General features: G+C 56.4%; 1 protein-coding gene across 7 annotated transcripts; it reads left to right on the forward strand.

Moving 5' to 3' along the window:
* The first annotated feature begins 49 nt into the window (after positions 1-49).
* Positions 50-19,007, forward strand: SLC16A5 (solute carrier family 16 member 5). 7 transcript variants are annotated; one of them, XM_081575204.1, is made up of 8 exons: positions 102-168; positions 2,909-2,974; positions 4,103-4,310; positions 5,850-6,003; positions 9,091-9,337; positions 12,527-12,670; positions 15,704-16,513; positions 17,860-19,007. In XM_081575204.1, the coding sequence occupies exons 5-8, from the start codon at positions 9,139-9,141 to the stop codon at positions 18,105-18,107; spliced, it is 1,401 nt and encodes a 466-aa protein (XP_081431330.1). In that variant the 5' UTR covers positions 102-168; positions 2,909-2,974; positions 4,103-4,310; positions 5,850-6,003; positions 9,091-9,138; the 3' UTR covers positions 18,108-19,007. The 7 variants fall into 7 exon arrangements, with proteins under 7 accessions (XP_081431329.1, XP_081431330.1, XP_081431327.1 ...); XM_081575203.1 differs by lacking the exon at positions 2,909-2,974 and having other exon boundaries at positions 50-168; XM_081575201.1 differs by lacking the exons at positions 102-168; positions 2,909-2,974; positions 4,103-4,310 and adding exons at positions 4,572-4,654; positions 5,407-5,724.
* Positions 19,008-20,366: the final 1,359 nt, after the last annotated feature.

Here is a 20,366-nt window from a genome sequence, read left to right on the forward strand (position 1 = left end):
GGGAAGGAGGCCCTGGATGGGATGGAGTCAGAGAACAGAGGAAGGGCCTGGTCTGAAGAGGAAGCTGCTGTGGGCAGTGCGGGGGCAGGCTCAGTTCCAGTGACGAAAATCTCAAGGAGAAGGGCTCGGAGTTCCAGAGACAGGGGTGGCGTGGAGGAGAGACTCTGGGTAAGAAAGGCAAAAGGAGGACTTCCTCGGTGGTGCAGGGGTTAAGACTCTGGCTCCCCATTGCAGGTGGCACAAGTTCAATCTCTGGTCAGGGAAGTTCCACCTGCCTTGCAGTGCAGCCAAAAAAAAGACAGAGACAAGGAGAAAGCTGGAGAAGAGAGGACTCAGAGTGAGGGGGCTGGAGTGGAGGCGAGCCCGGGGTACTAGGTACCCCAACATTAGGCCTCCAGCTACGGCCAGTCCTGGGAGAGACTTGGCCCCTCAGAGTTAAGTTTAGGAGGATCTTTGGGGGAAGTAGCGAGCTGGGTGTCATGGCCCAGGCCTCTGGAGCCAGCTGACAAGTTGATACATGCCCTGGCAGAGGAGGGCAAGCAGGCAGAGGAGGGTGACAGGTAGGGGGTGACAGGCAGAAGGTAGAAAAGGGACAGAGCTGGTGGGGTAGGGGAGGGGCCCGCGAACAGGAAGGTGCCCCGGGACCCAGTGCCAGCAGCGTCCAGAAGATGGACTGTCCCCACTAACCCAGCAGAGGGCACTCTGTCCATGCCAAGGACACCACAGGGTCACAGGCTCAGGCCGAGACCTGGAGAGAGGGGCAGAGGGACCAGGATCCCATCCTGGAGCTTCCCAGTAATTAGAATATTTTTAGGGACTTCCCTGGTGGTCCAGTGTTAAGACTCCCAATGCAGGGGGCATGGGTTTGATTCCTGGTTGGAGAACTAAGATCCCCCATGGCGCATAGTGTAGCCTTATATATATATATATATATATATATATATATATATATATATATATATACACACATACATATATTTTAAAGGATAAAATATATATATATATTTTAAAGGATTCCAAGATCCTGGAATGAGGGACTGACTTGGGGCGGGCAATACTACATTCCTTTATTAAGCCAATGAGGTAGTATCTGAACAGTACTTAGAACCTCCTCCATACATGGTGACCCTTATTGTTATAGTTATTATTATTCTATGCTACACCCTGTGTTAAGGGCTGGGGCAATGTTGATCAACCGGGCAAGAAAGTTCCCTAAGGCTCAGGAAACTTAGTGTGGGAGACACACAACACTCAGCAGGATTAGGGCCTCAACACGGGAGGTCTGGGAGGGAAGGGGCTACTAAGCTGACACGTGCAAGTCAACCAGGGGCTGACACGTATTTTGTTTTTTGAAAAAAAAAAGATCATCAGGACTTTCAGGGAATGGGAACAACCGTGCAGATGCAAGATCTCAGGCGAGGTTGGCAGATCAGCAGTAGAACATGGTGGTTGTTATTCTTAGTGATGTGTGGCAATTGCGTTATTCAATACTAATTGTTAAGTCACTAAGTTGTGTCCACCTCTTTGCGACCCCATAGACTGTAGCCCGCCAGGCTTTTCTGTCCATGGGATTCTCCAAGCAAGAATACTGGAGTGGGTTGCCATTTCCTTCTCCAGGGGATCTTCCCAGACCCAGGGATCCAACTCAAGTCTCTTGCACTAGCAGGCGGATTCTTTAGCACTGAGCCACCAGGGAACTCAACTACTGATCCAACTACTGAATTAATTCCTAAAGGTTTATGACTTTGAGCAGCTGTCTCCCTCTCTCTTTGAGCAGATGCCTCAGTTTGCTTTTCTGAGTCCCTGGTCGCCCACTTCTCATTTTACAGCTGAGATATGCTCTAACAAAACCGGGCCTGGTGACCAGGCTGTACCCTCAGACCAACCCTTGGGGCACAGAGTCACAGAGGAAGGCTGCGGGGATAACCTTTGGGAGTCACAGACCCTAGTTCTGAGCTCTGCAGCCACAGTGACTGTGCCCCAACCTGGTGGGAGCTTTATTCTGAAGAAGTACCCAGAGTCTGGGATGGTGGAGGGGGTTTGCCTACAGCTCTCTGAGTCTCATCTTGTTGAGAAGTGGTCAAACATTAGAGTGGGGCTCCCCAGAGGACAGTGGGGTCCTGGGAAATCTCGTTTGATTTTTCCAGAGAGGGTAAGAGCCTCCAGGAAGTCCCTGGGCATTGAGTCCCTGGGTAGGGCCAGAGTACCCACAAATGGGGTGGAGGGCTACACCCAGCCTGTTCTGAGTACCCAGGGCAGGTATAGTCAAGTTCCAGGTTTTGGGTGAGATTCCTGGGACAGGGTGCCAAGTGAGAGTCCTCGACTTTGTGCAGAAAACAAACCATAGTAAAGTGGAAGCGAGCTTATTTAGAGAAATACACATTCCATAGACAGAAAGAGGTCCCTCTCAGGATGTGAGAGTGGTTCTGGTGTATGGGTTGCTCATTTTTATAGGTTGGTAATTTCTAACAAGTAGGAGGATTATTCCAAGTATTTTGGGGTAGAGGTGGAGATTTCCAGGAATTGGGCCACCACCCATTGTTTTGGTCGGCCTTGGAACTATCTTGACACCTGTGTCGTTTAGCGTGTGCTAATATGTTACAATGAGGACATAATGAGGCTCAAAGTCTGTGAGAAGTTGAATCTTCCCCTATCTCGGTCCTACTTGGTTCTAAGCAGTTTTTTTGTATTCTCAACGGCTGCATCATTTGTGTGTGTGTGTGTGTGTGTGTGTGTGTGTGTGTGTGTGTGTGTGTGTGTGTGTGTGTGTATGTGATACTCGGAATTATTGTGCCCTGCCCCTCTCCCCTCCTGTCTCACTGCCACCCAGTACCGGGCCAGGCTGAGATAATGGGTATCCAGATGGTGTAGACCCCGGAGTGTGACCCTCTTTTGTCTCCCCACACAGGACCTCTCAAAGCCTGAGACCATCCCTTTGGGACCATAGGATAACCCTTAATCCCCTCCTCCCAAGGTTTGTATCCAGGGAACCTCAGGCTAAGATGAATATCCCCCAAGTAAGAGGCAATCCCAGCACTGTGACAGTTGCCAAGAAAATGAACCACAGGCACAGATGTCTAAGATATGACTCACAACTCGATACAGTATCTCTTACCTCATTCACCCAGAAGTTAAGCTATCCTAGTGTGTGGGAAGTGGTATCTCATTGAGGGTTTGGTTTGCATTTCCCCTGATGAATAATAATGTTGAGTATTTTTTCAGTGGGCTTGTTGGCCATTCTTTGGAGAAATATCTATTCATATATTTCACCCATTTTTAATGGAATTATTTGTCTTTTTACTGTTTGTAAAAAGTAATTGTAAAAATTATTTGTCTTTTTACAGTGGAGTTGTAAGAGTTCTTTATATATTCTCAATGCAGGTCCCTTATCAAATATATGATTTGCAAATATTTTCTCCCATTCTGAGAGTTATCTCTTCACTTTCCTGATGGTGTCCTTTAGTGCACAAAGGTTTTTAGTTTTTGGGCTGCATCACACAGCATGTGGGGATCTTAGTTCCTTGACGGGGGATTGAACCCATGGCTTCTACAGTGGAAGCACACAGTCTTAGACCATCAGGGAAGTCCAAACGTTTTTAATTTTTATGCCATCCAATTTATGTGGTTTTTTTTCCTTTGTCACTTGTGCTTTTGGTGTAGTGTCGAAAAAGAACCCATTGCCTGATCCAAAGTCATGAAGAGTTACTTTCTTCTAAGAATTTTTATGGTTTTGGTGTTGTGTTTTATTTTGTTTTTTAAACGGTATGAGGTAGCAGTCCAACCACATTCTTTTACATGCAGCTATCCAGCCCTGTTTGCTGAAAAGACTATTCTTCTCATCCTATACTGTCTCAGCACCCTGACGGAAAATTAATTGACTGTAAATGTAAGGGCTTATTCTCAATTCTGTTTCACTGATCTATACGTCTACCCAGTAGTACCACACCATCTTGATTTCTGTAAGTCTGCACTAACTATACATTTTAAACAATACATATCAAGGCTTGGCTAGGTGGAAGAGGAGCGCGAGCGGAGGAGGTGGGGGCCCGCTGACCCGCTCCCAGGGCTGAGGGGGTCCACCCTCTTCTCTGCTCCCCGACAGGTGCCTGCCCGACCTCCCCTGGATGTGGCCTTCAAAGCTCTAGGTTTTCACTGGAAGGAAGCTAAAGCCTCCCAAGAAGGAACCCTGTACCCTGGCCGCCCACGCGACTGCCGCTGGGAGGTGCCGTCTCCCACCCCACGCTTTCTGCCTTCCATTCCTGGGGCCCTGGAATCAGAGCGGGAAAATCAAGAAGCTGGATAGTGATCAGGTGGGCTACGCCAATTACTTGTTAATTACAGACCAATGAGCCCCTAGGCGCCGGGAGCAAGGCCGGGGCTGCTGGAGTGGTCCGAACCACTCGGAGGAGGGGGCGAGATTGCGACCAGGGGTGCCTGTCCGTCCCCGCCTCCCCGCTCCCCCGGGCCTGGCCCCGAGGCCTCCCTCCCGGCTCCCGGAGACGCGGAGGTGGTCCCGCCCACCCGCGCCCTGCGCCCGCCCCTCGGTCCCCGCTGCCGCCCGGCGTCCTGCCGCCTCCTCCGCGGGCGGGCTGGGCCGCAGGAAGCCGCGCTCGGCAGGAGTGGAGCCGCCCCTCCGCCGGGCCCGTGCGAGCCGGTGAGCAGGCTCTCCGGGGGCCCCCACTGCCCCTGAAGTGTCTTCCCGCGCCGGGGTCCCTGTGGGCGCCGTCGCGGACCCGCCCCGCCGGGGGCCTCCGGGACCCTTTCCCAGCGGGTTGGGGGTGAGGATCCAAAAAGCTCCTTGTCCGGGTCCTGCGGGCCGCTCCAGCCTGGGATGGCTGGGGACCCCCACGGCCTGGCCTGGGTGAGGGGACAGGCACTACCCAAGGCCTGGGCTGAAACCTCCAGGGACGCCGCCTGGACGTCCCAGAAGCCCCACCCAGAGGAGATCCGCCGTGAGGGGGAGGGTGGGAAGCAAGCCCTATGCAAACTGATCCGGATGGCAGGGAATGTGCCAGGGTGGCAAGAGGTCATGAGGTTCCCGCTGCCTCGCCCATCCCCCTTCCAGGCCGTGGTCAGCCGGGGCCCCTGACTGGATGGTGGGGGCACCTTTGGAGGCAGAGAAGGAAGGAGGGTAACTGACTCCAGCTGGCCCACCTCTGGAACCGCCTTCTTCCTTCCCCGGGCTCCTGCCAGGTCCAGGAATTTGAGGGCTTGTCCACCCCAAGCTCAGGCTGGCTTGCGCTGCTCCCCTGTCCAGGAGGAACCTCACTCCTATCTGTCCTCTGCCCTGGGCTTCAGGCCCGGCATCCTGCCTGGTGTGGAGCCTGGGGAGGGAGGGGGTCTCCAGGATCTGGCCATCCTTTCGCTGTTGGTAAAGCTGATGGTTCCTTGTTTTCCTCTCACCAGCTCTTCTGCCAGGAGAAGAGAGCAGAGGTCCAGGGGGAGGCCCTTGCACACCAGGACCCTAACCTCAGACCCCTGCGTGAGAGCATCACTGCCCTTTTTTGCCTGTACCTGCAAGCTCGGGGGTGCCAGGGATGGATTCTGAGGGCCTGGCCAGTCTCCTGGCATAAGATGGGAAGCCCTAAAAGACAGACTGGGGACTGTGTGTCATGAGAGAAGGACAGGAGATGTCATCTGAACTTCCGTCCACACAGCCAGCTTTGGGTCACCTGGGCATGAAGACGGTCGTTCTCTTTGCGCAGCAGGTCCCTGAGGACTGAGGTCAGCAGCTCCTGTGGCAAGCTGCTCACCTCCAGTCCCGGGAAGTGAGAGTGAAGCGGCTCCAGCCCCGTATCCCTCCTTGCCCCAACCTAACGCCAGGCAGTGATCATGACTCCTGGTTCCAGGTACAAAGGGAAGACAGCTTCTCTGCCGGGGCAGAGGCGGAACCAGAGCCAACACTGCTGCTCTGTTCCGCTTGAGTCTTCTGGAATGGACCTGCCTGCCCGGAAACCAGCTCACCCTTGTTCCTGGGCTTGCCTGCCCCCCCGGGGAACACAGGTGAGTCACATTGATATTATGTTTTGTGCTCAGGTGGAGGCCTGGTGGGTGGCTGTGAACAGGTCCCTCCCTGCTCATAGTGTTGAAGAGGGAGGAGAAGTGCAGGTGACAGCGATAAACACGGAAGGATCCACTCCAGTTTGGTGTGAAAACTACTATTAAGGAGGGAAGTACAGGAAAGGGCCTTAGAGTTGGGGGTCAGCATAGCTTCCTGGAGATGCCGCTGGGGCTGACTCTTGAAGGACCGACTGGACTTCTCTCTGGCTGAGGGTTTTGGAATCTCGGCAACCAAGTTCCCGAGGAGGGACCAGCTGGCTCGGGGAGGGGTTGCTGGAGGACCAACAGGAGAGAAAAGCTATGCGTGTGACCTGGGAGTTGTATGGGGGCTGTATGGGAGGGCACAGCCTCCTTGGAGAAGGCCGAAGTCTGCAAGCCAGCTCCTAGAGGGAGGCCAGGGTAAAGAGAGAACAAAGGTGCTTAGGGTTTCCTGGGCTCCGATTGTCCCCGGAGGCCTGGAGGGAGGAGAAACCAGCTCCACTGAAAGGTTCCAAGGGAAGGTAGGTGCAGGGTGAAGGTCAGAATTCTGGATAGAGTTCACTGGAGGGGAGGCTCAGAGAAGTAACTGCTGATAAGCGCACCAGAGGCCTCTGCATGGAGCGGCAGGAGGCAAGGGCGAAGGAGAGGGGACCAGAGCCGGGCAGGGGATTGGGGGGCCCCACGTGTCTCCTCTCCCGTCGTCTTCCTTCTCCCTACCACCTCTGGTCAGAGACAGCCTGTTGCTCGGACGGGGCTTGGGGGTGCCGGGGGTGCAGCGCCGTGGTAAGGGACCAGCTGGAGGGAAGGCTGATGGCCCTTCTGGGAGGAAGGTGGAAAGTGGCCGGGGTGTGTGGAGGAGGGGTGAGGGTGGGGAGACTTGACATTCACAGGCGGGATCAGGTGGCATCCGTGGCCTTTCTACTTGCTGAGGGAACAGAAATCCTGGTAGGGACAAGAGCCAGTTTGCTGGAGGAGGATCTGAGGTTTGCCCCCAAGCTTGGGGCCGAGCCAGGAGAATCGGGGCTGGGGGATCTCTAGGGCCAGTGTCACGTGCAGGAGCCAGGAGGGCAGGAGGTGTTCCCAGCCTACACGCAGGACTCAAGGTCACACACACACACTCACTCACACGCTCACTCACTCACTCACTCGCTCACTCTCCCAGGCTAGGATGAATGAGCTACTCACCTTGGCAGGGCCCCTGGGGGTCCTGTGGCAAGAGACTAGGCCTGTGCTGGAGAAGGGTTAAGGGTTGGAGCCCAGGAAGAAGGCAGTTAGGCTGGATCCAGCTTGGGTGCTGTGTGGAAGCTCCAGGGCCTGGGGGGAAGGTGTGGGGTGCTGGGCTGGGCAGGAAGATGGGTTTGTATTTCTGATAATTTCCTGAGTTTCCATGGATCTTCAGGGCCTGGGGCAGAAGGGAGGCAGGCTGTGGGAACTGGAGCTCCCGGGATGGCTGGTTTCACTGAGACTGCTCCCACTGCCTGGCGTGGGTGAGGTTGGGGTCCCTGCAGGCCAGGGAGCAGAGGAGAGTCAGGATGGAGGGGACTGGGAAAGGGCTTTGCATTTGGGGAGGGGGCTGGGCGTCGAGGCCTGGATAAGGCAGCTTCTGTGATGGGGGCAGCGACCCTGGTGTTGGCGAGGAACCAAGGTAGGACTGAGCCAAAGATGTGAGGGTGTGTGTGTCTGTCTGCATAGCATGTGACCCTGTTTGTGAGTGTCTGTCTGTCTCTGGACTTGCCTGACTGTGTCTCTGTAGGTGTGCTTCTGCATATGTGTATGTCTGAGCATGTGTATCTCCGTGTATGTCTGTGCCCACCTGAATGCGTATGACTGTGTGTGTCCATGTGTCTCTGGATTTTTCTGTAAGTGTGGGTCTGCATGTAACTCTGTGTGCCTGGGTGGTTCCGTGTGTTTCTCTCTGCCTGTCTGTGTGGTGTGTGTCTGTCTATGTGTCTGCATGTGTATCTACGTAAGTGCATGTCTATGTGTGTGATTGTACCCGTCTGTGTGAGTGAGTATTTTTCTATGCATTCCTATGTGACTGTGTAAGCACGGGTGTTATATGTTTGTGTTGTTTGTATGTCTGTGCTTGTGCACCTTTCTATACATTCCTGCGTGACTGTGTATGTTGTGTGTGTTGTGTTTTATGTGTGTTACGTGTGTTTGGTGTGTGTGTTGTGTGTGTATGTGTTGTGTGTTGTGTGTGTTGTGTGTTGTATGAGTGGTATGTGTATGTGTGGTGTGTGTGTGTGGTATTTTGTAGTATGTGTGTTATGTGTGTGTGTGTGCATGCTGTGTGTTGTGTGTGTGTTGTGTGTGTGGTATGTGCTGTGTGTGTGGTGTGTTGTGTGTGTGTGGTATGTGTTGTGTGTGTGGTATGTGTTGTGTGTGTGTGGTATGTGGTGTGTGTGGTGTGTGTGGTGTGTGTGTGTGTTGTGTGGTGTGCTCAGAGAAGCCTGTGCGGGGACAGGCCTCTCTTCTGTGTGACTGTGGGCGGCCTCTTGGCCGTGAGCGCTGTGACAGGAGTGCTGCAGGGAGACTGGCCTGAGGAGCCCGAAGCGGCTGTCCGCTCGGTGGCCTCCGCCCACTGGCTCCCCAGGCGGTCACGACGGCTCTGACCATGAGCCTGGCTGTGCCCGGGGCGCTGGAAGCAGGAAGGCTGGTTGGGGACGTTTGGAGAGGTATCACTGTGCGCCTGTGCGGCTCCAGACGGCTGCTCCGTCTACTGGCAGTTACGGAGCGCTCGTGGGCGCGGTGGCCGCGGCTGGGCCAGGCAGCCCCACCTGCTGACCCCTGGAAAGCGTTCTGCCTGCCCGCCTGGGCCCACAATGGCTCACCTGCCGGCCCCTCCTGTCCCTCCTGCCAGGCTGGCTCTGAGAAGTAGGGGAAAGGCGATGCCAAGGCCAGTGCGTGGGCCTCTGGCCACCTCCCAGGGGGCGGCGCCCCTCTGCCATACCCGGTGCCGGGGCAAGAGGAAGCAACGGGTCCAGCCACCCAGGGATGGTGGCAGGGGGTCCAGGGCCGGCCAGCAGCTCCCTTCTGTCCCTTCCCCAGGCGACCCGGGCGGCGGTGAGGCTGTGGCTGCAGCACTCGTAGCCAAGGATGCCCAAGGCCTTGGGGCGCTCCGAGGGCTGCTGGGCCTGGGTGGTGCTGCTGGCCTCCGTGGTGACGCAGGGCCTCACCCTGGGCTTCCCCACTTGCATCGGCATCTTCTTCACCGAACTGCAGCGTGAGTTCCAGGCCAGCAACAGCGAGACTTCCTGGTTCCCCTCCATCCTGACAGCCATGCTCCACGCAGGGGGTGAGCAGGGCGGGGAGGGACCGGGCATGGGCTGGGGTGCGGGGAGGGATGAGAAGGAGCTCGGGGGGAGGGGAGGAAGCCACAACCTCTCTGGCCTCCTGGATCCCTCTCTCTGGGGCCACAGGTTTCGCCTGGTGCTGTGAATTCCTGAGATGTCATCTTGATTTCAGCAGGGCCAGTTCCCCTGCCCAGGTTCCTGTGGGGCTGGGCTGGGCTGGACTGGGCTGGGAAGGGTCACAGGGTGGGGAGGCCCCCAAGATGTAAAGCCAGTCCTCTCAATGAGCATGGGAGGATCGAGCCAGACCATGAGAGTGCGGGGGCACTCAGCACAGAATGGGAGGCTTCCCGCGGGATGATCTCTCGGAACCTCAGGTTTTCCCTCTGCCATTTGGGGGTAACAGCCAGCACCCCCAGGCTGCCCACCTCCCACACAGGGTTGGAGAGAAGGTCACGGAGTCCCACCAGGTCTAAGAGCTCAGGCAGTAGAAGCAGCCCTCATCAGGGCTTCAGGACAGGAAGCGGGGGGCTGGAGAAGGACCCCAGGAGCAAGAGGGGGGCAGAGCGAGAACCGCATCTCTCACCAGGAAGCGGAGGGCTGGGGAGATGGAGGGCAGTCTCCTCGGTTCCTGATTGGCTTCTCCAGGGATGCGAAGGGCTCACCTTGACCCCAGGGAAAGGGAAGGGGTCCGGGTGGGTTCTCCACGATAGCCTTGGGCTCGCAGGCTGTCCCCCCTCTCCTGGGAGCTCTCCAGGGAGACTCCATGGGCAGTGACCTCTGGGGGGGGCTCGACTTGACAGCCCCCCGGGCTCTCCTCACTCATGTTTGCCTGTCTCAGGTGATCCATCTCCCCACCCTCCACGGGCACCGGGAGGGAAGTCAGACTGGGATAGAAGCCACCTTCACTGACATGACCCCTGAATCTGCCGCTTGGCGTGTGGGCTTGGGTCAAGAAGCAAGGCCAGGCCTGGCTGAGACCGCACAACCTTTCAGCCAACAAGCATGGGGTGAAGTGTGAATCTCAGATGGTTCCTTCTCTGCAACCGGAGGGGGGTCTGGGCCAGGGACTAGGAACCAGGCATTCAGTGGGGACCCCTCTCCCCAGCCAGCTATAGACTCACGCCCAGGAGGCATGCAAACATTACAATCGGCCCAGGACTCCTATGTGTCTGTCTTACATACACACACACGCCTTTAGTCCATGCTCATTCAGAGTAAGTGGAAATTTTAAACTTGAAAGTATCCCTGATCCTAAGTACCCCCTGAACCCACACATCTTAGACATGAAGACAAGCCAGCATGGAGTATCCGAGGCCTTTCCTATGCTCTAGAGTGAGTTTGGGGCAGAAACCGTGCCCACACAGAGGGAACACTGCCTCCCAGCACCCCACCCCAGCACCCTCTGCTATCTCAGCTAAGCTGGCACATGTCCCAGCCCCCGCCCCACACACGATGACTCAGGGCTTTCCCCAATGTCACCTTTCCAAAGTCAGGTCAAAGTATGGGGGTGGGAAAGACGTGTGGGTCAGCGGTCATGTCCGTTTCAGAGCCTCACCTCTCCCTCTGTGGCTGCCTCTCCTTGATTACCTCTGAGGATGGGCCACTCACTTCCTCTGTTACTCCTACACTCAGACTGGCTCACACCCACACAGCTTCTCTCCACACCAAGCACCCAAACTCACATTGTGTGCACACAATGTGACAATGTGACACAAAGGGACACTTTCTCTGTCCCTTTGGCTGCGCTGTGGGAGAGTAACTCTGGAGAAACTCTACTGTGTGTATTTGGGGGGCGGGGCAGGGCAAGGTGTTTGGCGAATGGGGCCCTGTGAGGTGTCGAGGAGCAGCTGGCCAGGACTGGCTCACTTCTACTCTGGGTCTACATTGATGAGAAAGCAGCTCAGGGTAGAGGTGGGGGAGAACAGGCCCCTCTCCGCCAAAAGCCAAACATCTAGTGCTGCAAGACTTTGGTGGGGGCTGGAGGGAATAGGGGAGGGGAGAAGGTACCCTACCCCACTTTTCTCCAAAGGCCAGAGCAAGGGGGTCCAGGGTAGCCCAAGGCCCCTGGTTGCCCACCCTGAACAGGTTGAAGGATGGTGGGAGGGCTGTGGCCAGTCCTCCTGAGTCTGGGGGAGACGGGAACAGGGACTGGAGGTGCTCACCGTGATGTAGCTTCCCTGGGACTGTTGTCCACTGAGACCGACTCCCGCGAGGGGTGTCCACCCAAGTCACGAGCCAGTCCTATTTCACCCAGATGGATGCAGCCTCCGGTCAGTGCAGTGAAGGGCCTTAGTCTATACCTCTGGGGATCCTGGTCAGGATCAAACTGAATATTTGCAGCACCTCACCTCAAACAGCTGCTCAGACATCACCCAGTCTGACTCCTCAGTCTCTGCAGGGGGAAACCAAGGCCTAGAGAGGGACTGGCCTTGCTCAGCCTGTAGCCAGTCTTTAGCAGGGTGGGGATCAGAACCCAGGCTTGTGTGTTCCAGGGCTAGTGCCTTGTGCCTTTTTTTTTTTTTTATTGAGAGCTTCCCCGGGTGGTTCGGTGGTAAAAAAATCCACCTGCCAATGCAGGAGATGCAGCAGATCCAGGTTCGATCCCTAGGTCAGGAAGATCCTCTGGAGGCAGAAATGTTAGCCCACTCCAGTATTCTTGCCTGGGAAATCCCAGGGACAGAGGAGCCTGGCGGGCTACAGTTCATAGGTTGCAAAGAGTCAGACACGACTAAGTGACAGCACGCACACATTTATTATTTATTTTTGGCTGTGCTGTCTTTGTTGCTGTGCAGGCTTTTCTCTAGTTGCAGCGAGTGGGGGCTCCTCTCTAGCTGCAGCGTGCGGGCTTCTCAATGTGGTGGCTTCTCTTGTCGCGGAGCACAGGCTCCAGGGCACATGGGCTTTGGTAGTTGAGGCTCCCGGGCTGTAGAGCACAGGTTCATTGCTCTATAGTTGTGGTGCATGGGCTTCATTGCTCCACGGCACGTGGGATCTTCCCGGATCAGGGATCGAACCCGTGTCTCCTCTGTTGGCAGGCGGATTCTTTACCACTGAGCCCCCAGGGAAGCCCTGGGGCTTGTGCCCTTTAAGCCACCTGCTAGTCCCTCCTGGAACCCCCTCCCAAGCCCGTTCTCTCCCTCCATCTGACCTCGTCATTCAGCTGTCACCTGCCGCCTGCCCCCTCCCCACAGGCCCCCTGTGTAGTATCCTGGTGGGACGCTTTGGCTGCAGAGCGACGATGATGCTGGGCGGCGTGCTGGCCAGCCTGGGCATGGTGGCCGGCTCCTTCTGCCGCAGCCTCAGCCAGCTCTACCTCACGGCAGGATTCGTCACAGGTGACTGTCATTCCATTTTGAGAGGTACTGGGTAGGTACTGGGTACGAGACTGAGAAGGGCCAGGCATGGTGAACAGGGCGGGCAAAGCTCTGAATCTTCTGGTGCTGCTCACAGCCACTCGAGAGAGAGGAACAATGAACAGATAAGTAACGAGGGTCAATCCTGACAAGTGGCCGAGAAGACAGGACAGCTGATGCCATAGTGTCCTCATTCTGGTGGGGTTGGGCAGAGATTAGACAAGTAAAGAGGTGGAATAACTAAAACAGCCAGTGCAAAGGATAAAGCAGGGTTGGGGGAGGTTGCTGCTTTTCTTTTGGCTGTGCCTGAGGCTTGTCGGATCTTGGTTCCCGGACCAGGGATGGGACCCGCGCCCCCTGCAGTGGAAGTGTAGAGTCTTAACTCTGACCACCAGGGAAGTCCCAGCTTGCTGCTTTCAGCAGAGCTGTCAGGGAAGGCCTTGCAGAGAAGGTGACATTTGGCCAGAAGGAGGTGAGGCATCTGCCACCAGGCTCCCCGGGGAAGAACATTCCAGAAGGAGCAGCAAGACCAAAGGCCCAGGAATGCTCTTAGAGCACTGAGGACACCGATAGGGTAGAAGTGAAAGTGAAAGTCGCTCAGTCGTGTCTGGCTCTTTGCGACTCCATGGACTACATAGCCCATGGAATTCTCCAGCCCAGAATACTGGAGTGGGTAGCCGTTCCCTTCTCTAGGGGATCTTCCCAGCCCATGGATCGAACCCAGGTCTCTCGCATTGCAGGCGGATTCTTTACCAGCTGAGCCACAAGGGCAGCCCAATAGGGTAGAAGGGCGTGAACAAAGGTCAAGGAGGAGGTGGTGGTGGTGGTGTGGCGGCGTGGCAGCAGGGGAGAAGGCCAGATAGGGTTTAGTTCCTAGAAGGCTTTGTAGTGAGATGGGAAGCCCTGTGAGGGGTTTGGGCAGAGGGACATCATCCAGCCACTATTCGTGAAGCACTAGGCACTACCCTGGGGGCTTCCCAGGTGATGCTAGTGGTAAAGAATGCGCCTGCCAGTGCAGAAGACATAAGAGACGTGGATTTGATCCCTGGGTCAGGAAGATCCCCTGGAGGAGGGCGTGGCAACCCACTCCAGTATTCTCACCTGGAGAATCCCATGGACAGAGGAGCCTGGTGGGCTATAATCCATAGGGTCCCAAAGAGTTGGACATGACTGAAGTGACTTAGCAAGCATGCATGCAGTCAGTACCCTAGCTACGGTATTGTGAGCACGCCATAGGGGGCTACGGTGGGAGCAAAGAACAGGTAGGGGAATGGTCATCACCCAGCCAGGAGGCGGCTGCAACCATAAACCAGGGTGGTATGATGGAGGCAATGGGAAGGGGTCTCTCGTTCAGGATTGCAGGTGAGGTGCAGAGAAGGACACCAGGATGACCCAAGAGCCAAGGGTGATACCAAGGGTGGAATGGAAGAGTGGAGTGGCCACTAACTATGATGGGGACACTAGGGGAAGAGCAGGTTCAAGGGTGGGTGGGGAGCTCAGGTTTGGATACACCCGGTCTGTCCCTGAGCTGGAGTGGCCAGCTGGGGAGTCCTGAGACCCCTGGTATTCAAGTCTTGAGATGAGGTATCACCCTGTTGTCACTAAGAGAACGAGGGAGGACGGATGATAAAGACTGAGGTCTGAGGCCCAGGACATGGACACTACAGTGATTCGTGGCCTGGGCAGGAAGAAGTGACAGAGAGATAGAAGGAGAACCAGGAGAGAGGGGTTTCTTGACAAAGGAAGTGAGGAAAGTGCTCGAGGGGGAGGAGGAGGGAGGGACTATGAAGCCACTGATGGATCAGATTGAGCGGGCAACAGACTCCATCTGTGGCTTTGTAATGTGGAGGATGGCAGCCTTGATAATTCTGGAGCAGAGGTAAGGATGGAAGTCTAATTGGAATATGTTCAAAGGAGAACAACAGGGGAGTTGCCCGATGGCCTAGTACGATTCTGGGCTTTCACTGCCATGGGCCGAGTTGGTTGGGAAACGGCGATATGGCCAAAAAAAAAGAACAGGAAGGAGGAAATTGAAGAGAGTGGAGATAGGATTTCCAAGAAATTTTGATATAAGGGAGTAGAGACATGGGCCGGTATCCAGAAGAGACTGGGATCAAGAGAGAGTTTTGTTTTCATGGAAGAAATCATAGTGGAGGAGAATGATCTATTAATAGTAAAGAGGAGAAAACGGATGCGGCTGGGAGAGGGAAGTTGCTGGAGGGACGTGCCTTGAGCAACCAGGATGCAGGGCGGAAGTGGAGGATCCATTGCCACTGACGGGAAGGCAAGTGGTCAGCTGGGAGTGATGGGAGAGGGGTTGGGGTGCCCAGAGGAAGGCTTGGGGGTCACCTAAGAGTGGGGGAGAGTAGATGGTCGAGAGAACTGCAGCAGCACCGTGGGAGGCCCTAGAGCCACTCTGAGGCTGGTGGTCAGGGTATGGTGGTGAGCTTTCCTGTACGCTCAGCTGTGCACAGAGCGGGGGGGCGGTGGCATTTGAGCTGTTAGGAGAGCAAGCCTGGGGGAGGGTATTCCAGGCAGACAAAACGGCAGCTGCACACGTCCAGTAAGTGGGAGCTTGGTGTCCAGAGGAAGAGAAAGAAACTGATGGGGCTTTATCATGGCGAGTGGCCTGAGATGGCACCCAGAGGTGGCCAGGGGCCAGCCTGTGTAGAGCCTTCCAGGGCATAGTAAATACTTTGGCTTTTTTCCTCTGTGTGAAGGGAAATCTCTGGAAGGTGTTAAGCAGGGGAGAGACTTCAGCCAATTTAGGTGTCTGAACATCCCCTGGTGCCTTGTCCGTGGGAACAGGTGGGCCCCCCAGGCAGCCTTGGGAGGGCAGATCTGATGGGAGGGGAGATGCTTCCAGGGAGGTGGTGCGGTGGGCTGATTCCATCTGAAACCCCTGGGCACCTGGAAGTGGGTCTGGGCTGGAATGGAAGGACAGACCTGGGATGTGACCCCAGGGTCCCCGCGCGGGGTGCGCCCTGGAGCTGGTCCCCCCTTCTCCCTCCGCAGGCCTGGGCATGTGCTTCAGCTTTCAGTCGAGCATCACTGTGCTGGGACTGTACTTCACCCGCTGGCAGGTGCTGGCCAATGCACTGGCCTCGGCAGGCGTCTCCCTGGGCATCACGCTCTGGCCGCTGCTCTCCCGTTACCTCCTGGAGGACCTGGGCTGGCGAGGCACCTTCCTCATCTTCGGCGGGGTCCTTCTCCACTGCTGCGTCTGTGGGGCCGTCGTGAGGCCCGTGCCTGCCAGCGTGACCCTAGAGGCCAGAGAAGCCCTCCCCTTGCCTGCCAAGAGACCCTTGCGAGGCTGCCCGGCGGCGTGTGGCCAGGCCATTCGGCGCCACCTGGCCTTTGACGTCCTGCGGGACAACGTGGGCTACCGCGTGTACACGCTGGGGGTTGTCTGGATGATCATGGGTTTCCCGCTGCCCCACGTCTTCCTGGTCCCGTACGCCGTGCGGCACGGGGTGGACGAACACCAGGCGGCCCTTCTCATCTCCATCATCGGCTTTAGCAACATCTTCCTGCGGCCCATGGCTGGGCTGGTGGCGGGCCGCCGGGAGTTTGCGGGTCACCGCAAGTACCTGTTCAGCCTGGCAGCTCTGCTCAATGGGCTCACCAACCTGGTGTGCGTGGCATCGGCCGACTTCCGGGTGCTGATGGGCTACTGCTTGGTATACAGCGTGTCCATGAGCGGCATCGGTGCCCTGATCTTCCAGGTCCTCATGGACATTGTCCCCATGGACCGGTTCTCCAGCGCCCTGGGGCTCTTCACCGTCCTGGAGAGCATCTCCATCCTCATCTCCCCGCCGCTGGCTGGTGAGGCTCCGGGAAGGGAGGACAGCCAGGGGGTGGCCTGGGCGGGATGTGTGTGTGCCAGGTCGCTTCAGTCGTGTCCGACCCTTTGTGACCGCGTGGACTGAAGCCCGCCTGGCTTCTCTGTCCATGGGGTTTTCCCAGCAAGAATACTGGAGTGGGTTGCTTTGCCCTTCTCCAGGGGATCTTCCCTACCCAGGGATCGAACCCTGGTCTCCCGCATTACGGGCAGATTCTTTACTATCTGAGCCACCAGGGAAGCCCCTTTTGGTGATTTTCTCAATCACCTCGGGGGACTGGCCACAGCCTGTTCCCCAGCTGGCAATCATGGTATAAACAGTCAAAAATAAGGCTTTTGGTACCAGACCTACCTCAATTCTTTGTCTTCTCGTCTGTGCCTCTGTTCCCTTATCAGCAAAGTGGGGATGACAGTAGAATCTACCTCATAGGCTTGTTTGTGGGGATCACAGGTCATACAGCAAAGAGGTCAGCAGAGAGCCTGGCACATGGTAGAAGCTATGTATGTGTCGTGTCTGCTGTTAACATCCTACTCCTCCCACTTCCTGCCTGAGGGTCCTGGGCAAGTCATGTTCCTTCTGTGAGCCACAGGGTCACCTGCAAAACGCAGATGAGAACACCTGCTGTAACTGTCCCTGCACCCGTGTGCCAGTCACTGGGTGGGCAGGCCTGAACCCAGAGCACTGGTCCCCACCGCTCAGGGCTCAGCCTCTGGTGGAAGAATCGAGGACTGGGGCAAAGAGGCACCTTTGCGATCATGACGGTGATTTCGAGCTGGAAGGGAAGCAGACAGATATGGAAGCAGAGGCCCACTGGAGTGGCCATGCTGGGCAGCTGAGTGTGTGACATTCAGAGTGAAGGGGTGGGTGTGTGGAGCCTGTGATGCTGGGGCGGTGGGCAGCTGACTGACAGCATGCTTATCACAGTCAGACAATGGGGACTCCCCCCCTGCGAGTGTGGCACTGGAAGCCCCAGTTTTCAAGGGAGTTCTCCAGGGTTGACAAGCGGGGAGAGCTGACGAGGGCCCAGGGCGTGGCTGAGCAGATATCCCAGACGCCACTGGCCCTCGAGTTCTTGGCCGCCTGCCACTGAGGGTGAAGGAACCATGACCTTAGGTGCTCTTCCGGCCCGAGGACTGGCTGCCCGGGCCAGGCCTGGTTTGCTTCTCTTTCCTTTCATTCAACAAATACCTAACAAATGCCAACTAGGTACCAGCCCGTGCTGGGGAGGCGGCAGGGACAGAACCCCTGCCCTCACAGAGCACATGGTTTCGGGGGTGCGGGGAGCCGGGAGTCCTGGGCAGTGACCTGACTTGCTCTCTGTGCCCCCAGGATTCCTCCTGGACGCCACCAACGACTTCAGCTACGTTTTCTACATGTCAAGCTTCTTCCTCATCTCGGCCGCCCTCTTCATGGGCGGCAGTTTCTGTGTCCTGGCCAAGAAGGAGCGGCAGGGCCCACGGGCTGAGGCCGAAGGAGCCATCCCAGAAGCTGCCCCGGAGCAGGGCCTCGCCGTGGAGGACACGGACGGTCCCGAGAAGCGGCTGCATGTCGAGATCATGTACGTGACCAGCGTCTGAGCCCCGGGGTCACTCATCTGTGTGACCAGCTTCCGAGCCCTGAAGGCAGCAAGTCCTGCCTCAGCCCAGGAAGGGGACGTCCAGCTGCTTTGCCAGAGGCTGGGGTGAAGGGCTGCCCAGCAGGCCTGACCCGAAGACCATCCCGGCTCTGCAGGTCGGGACTCAGCCAGGAGCTCAGACCTCAGAGGCTGGCCTCCAAACACTCAGGGTTCCTTCCAACGAGCAGAATCCAGGAGCAGGTCCTCCTAACTTTTCGCTTGGGCACCAGAGCCCCTTGGGCCCGGGAAGGTGGGTCTGAGCCCAGCTCCGGTCTGTCGTGGCCAGCTTGGCTCAGCCGCCTGCCTATTTGTTGCTGCTACAGCTCAAGACACTGGACCCTCAAGTCCAGCCTGGATGCCTCCCATGTGATCTCTTTACCCGTCACCCTCCAGACAGTTCCGGAGAGCTCGCCCCTCCTCCGAGCCCCTCCTGCTCCCCCTTCTTCCCAGGTGGTCCAGCCCTTGCCCTAAGGCCTGCCCCCAGCACAGGTTGCTGGGCCCCATGCTGCCTGGAACCTTGGCAAGAAGGGCCTCGGGAGAGAAGGGGTTGTGACAGAGGGCCAGGCGGAGGTATGGGCTCGGATGCAGGGCACGGACAGATTAAATGTCAGGTGGCGGACCGGTGCAGAGAACTGGAGGGGAGCCCCTGGCTTGGGCCCTCGAATCACTCAAGGCTGAGAGACCCCCTGCCCACTCAGGGCCTGCTCGAGGGTCTCCTCCCTCCTTGGCCCCACCCTGTATCTCAGCTGGAAGATTAGTGTTGGGTGCCAGCCATCAGATGTGGGGAGGAAGGGTTGCTGGGCAGGGCCCCAAGACCTCTGTGAAATGGAGCTGCTTTCGCAACAGAAGCCCTTTCACTCCCCTCTGCTGTCATCCTTTTCTCCCTGCTGTGTCAAAGAGATCAGCCCCGGGGTAAGGAGCTGGCTGGGCCACCTGCCAGGCCACCCCTGCTCCCCGTTGGCATGTGCTTCTGGTCTGCAGGTCAGAGCTCCCCTCGCACAGTTTCTTTTTGCCAGTGCCTTCCCTGAGGTCATCATCACCTGGGAGCTGCCTGTCATCAGCCCAGGCTTGTCCCAACAGGGTACCAACCGAGGGAATAGAAAAACAGAGTTTGTTTGAATTATACACACAAAAACATTTTCTGCAGCGGGTTATAAACCCTGTGAAGTAATGAAGCTGAAAAATAGGCCTGGAGTAAGTTTTCTCCCATCCGCCTTCAGGGCTACTCCCACCGTGGACCTTGTTTGTTGATTCAAGCTTAACAAAGCAAGAAAGTCTTATCAGGAGAGAACCGATTTTCTTTTTATGACCTGCTCCCGCCCTCCTCCTTGCACAAGTCCAACTGGCATGAGTAAGCACCCTTCTGGATAGTGTCCTTTCCAGGACCCACGAGTGCCCCCTTAAGGCCAAAAAAGGTAGTACAGAGGTGAGGCAAAGGGCTCTGAGCTGGAATGGCACCTGAATTCGTGTTTGACGCCGCACAATTTGCTGCCTTGACTCTGGGCACGCAGAAAATGGAGAAGGTTGGCCTAGATAACCTAAGGTCTCTTCCAGTCTGAAAAGTCTGATCCTGAAGACCCCCATTGCTTCCCTGCTCCCCATCCTGTCTGTGCTTGGTCACCATCCACAGCTTGTACACCGAAGGGGTAATGCACAGCTGGGCACATTTTACCATGTCCTGCTCCTCCATCTTAATGGAAAAGGAGAGAGTTGGGGCTGGTGGGTGGATGAATACTTTATATTTTGAAGCACTGCATGCGTGGCATGTGGGATCTTGAAGTTCCCTGGCTAGGACCAAGGACCAAACCCATGCATACCCCTTGCGATGGAAGCGCAGAGTCTTAACCACTTAACCACCAGTGAGGTCCCTAGATGAATATTTTTTGGTGCTAGTAGCCACATGACTTTGAAACATGCATCCCCTTTTACGTCCACTCTTGAAAACGGATTTCTTTTCAAGGAAAAAAGATTATTAGTAAACATTTCAGAGAAGGCAATGGCTACCCACTCCAGTACTCTTGCCTGGAAAATCCCATGGACAGAGAAGCCTGGTAGGCTGCAGTCCATGGGGTCTCTAGGAGTCGGACACGACTGAGCGACTTCACTTTCACTTTTCAATTTCATGCATTGGAGAAGGAAATGGCAACCCACTTCTGTGGGCTTGCCTGGAGAATCCCAGGGACGGGGAAGCCTGGTGGGCTGCCGTCTATGGGGTCGCACA

Source organism: Giraffa tippelskirchi, chromosome 3 (assembly GCF_054371585.1).
Source record: "Giraffa tippelskirchi isolate mGirTip1 chromosome 3, T2T-mGirTip1v1.2.pri, whole genome shotgun sequence".
Lineage (NCBI taxonomy): Eukaryota > Metazoa > Chordata > Mammalia > Artiodactyla > Giraffidae > Giraffa > Giraffa tippelskirchi.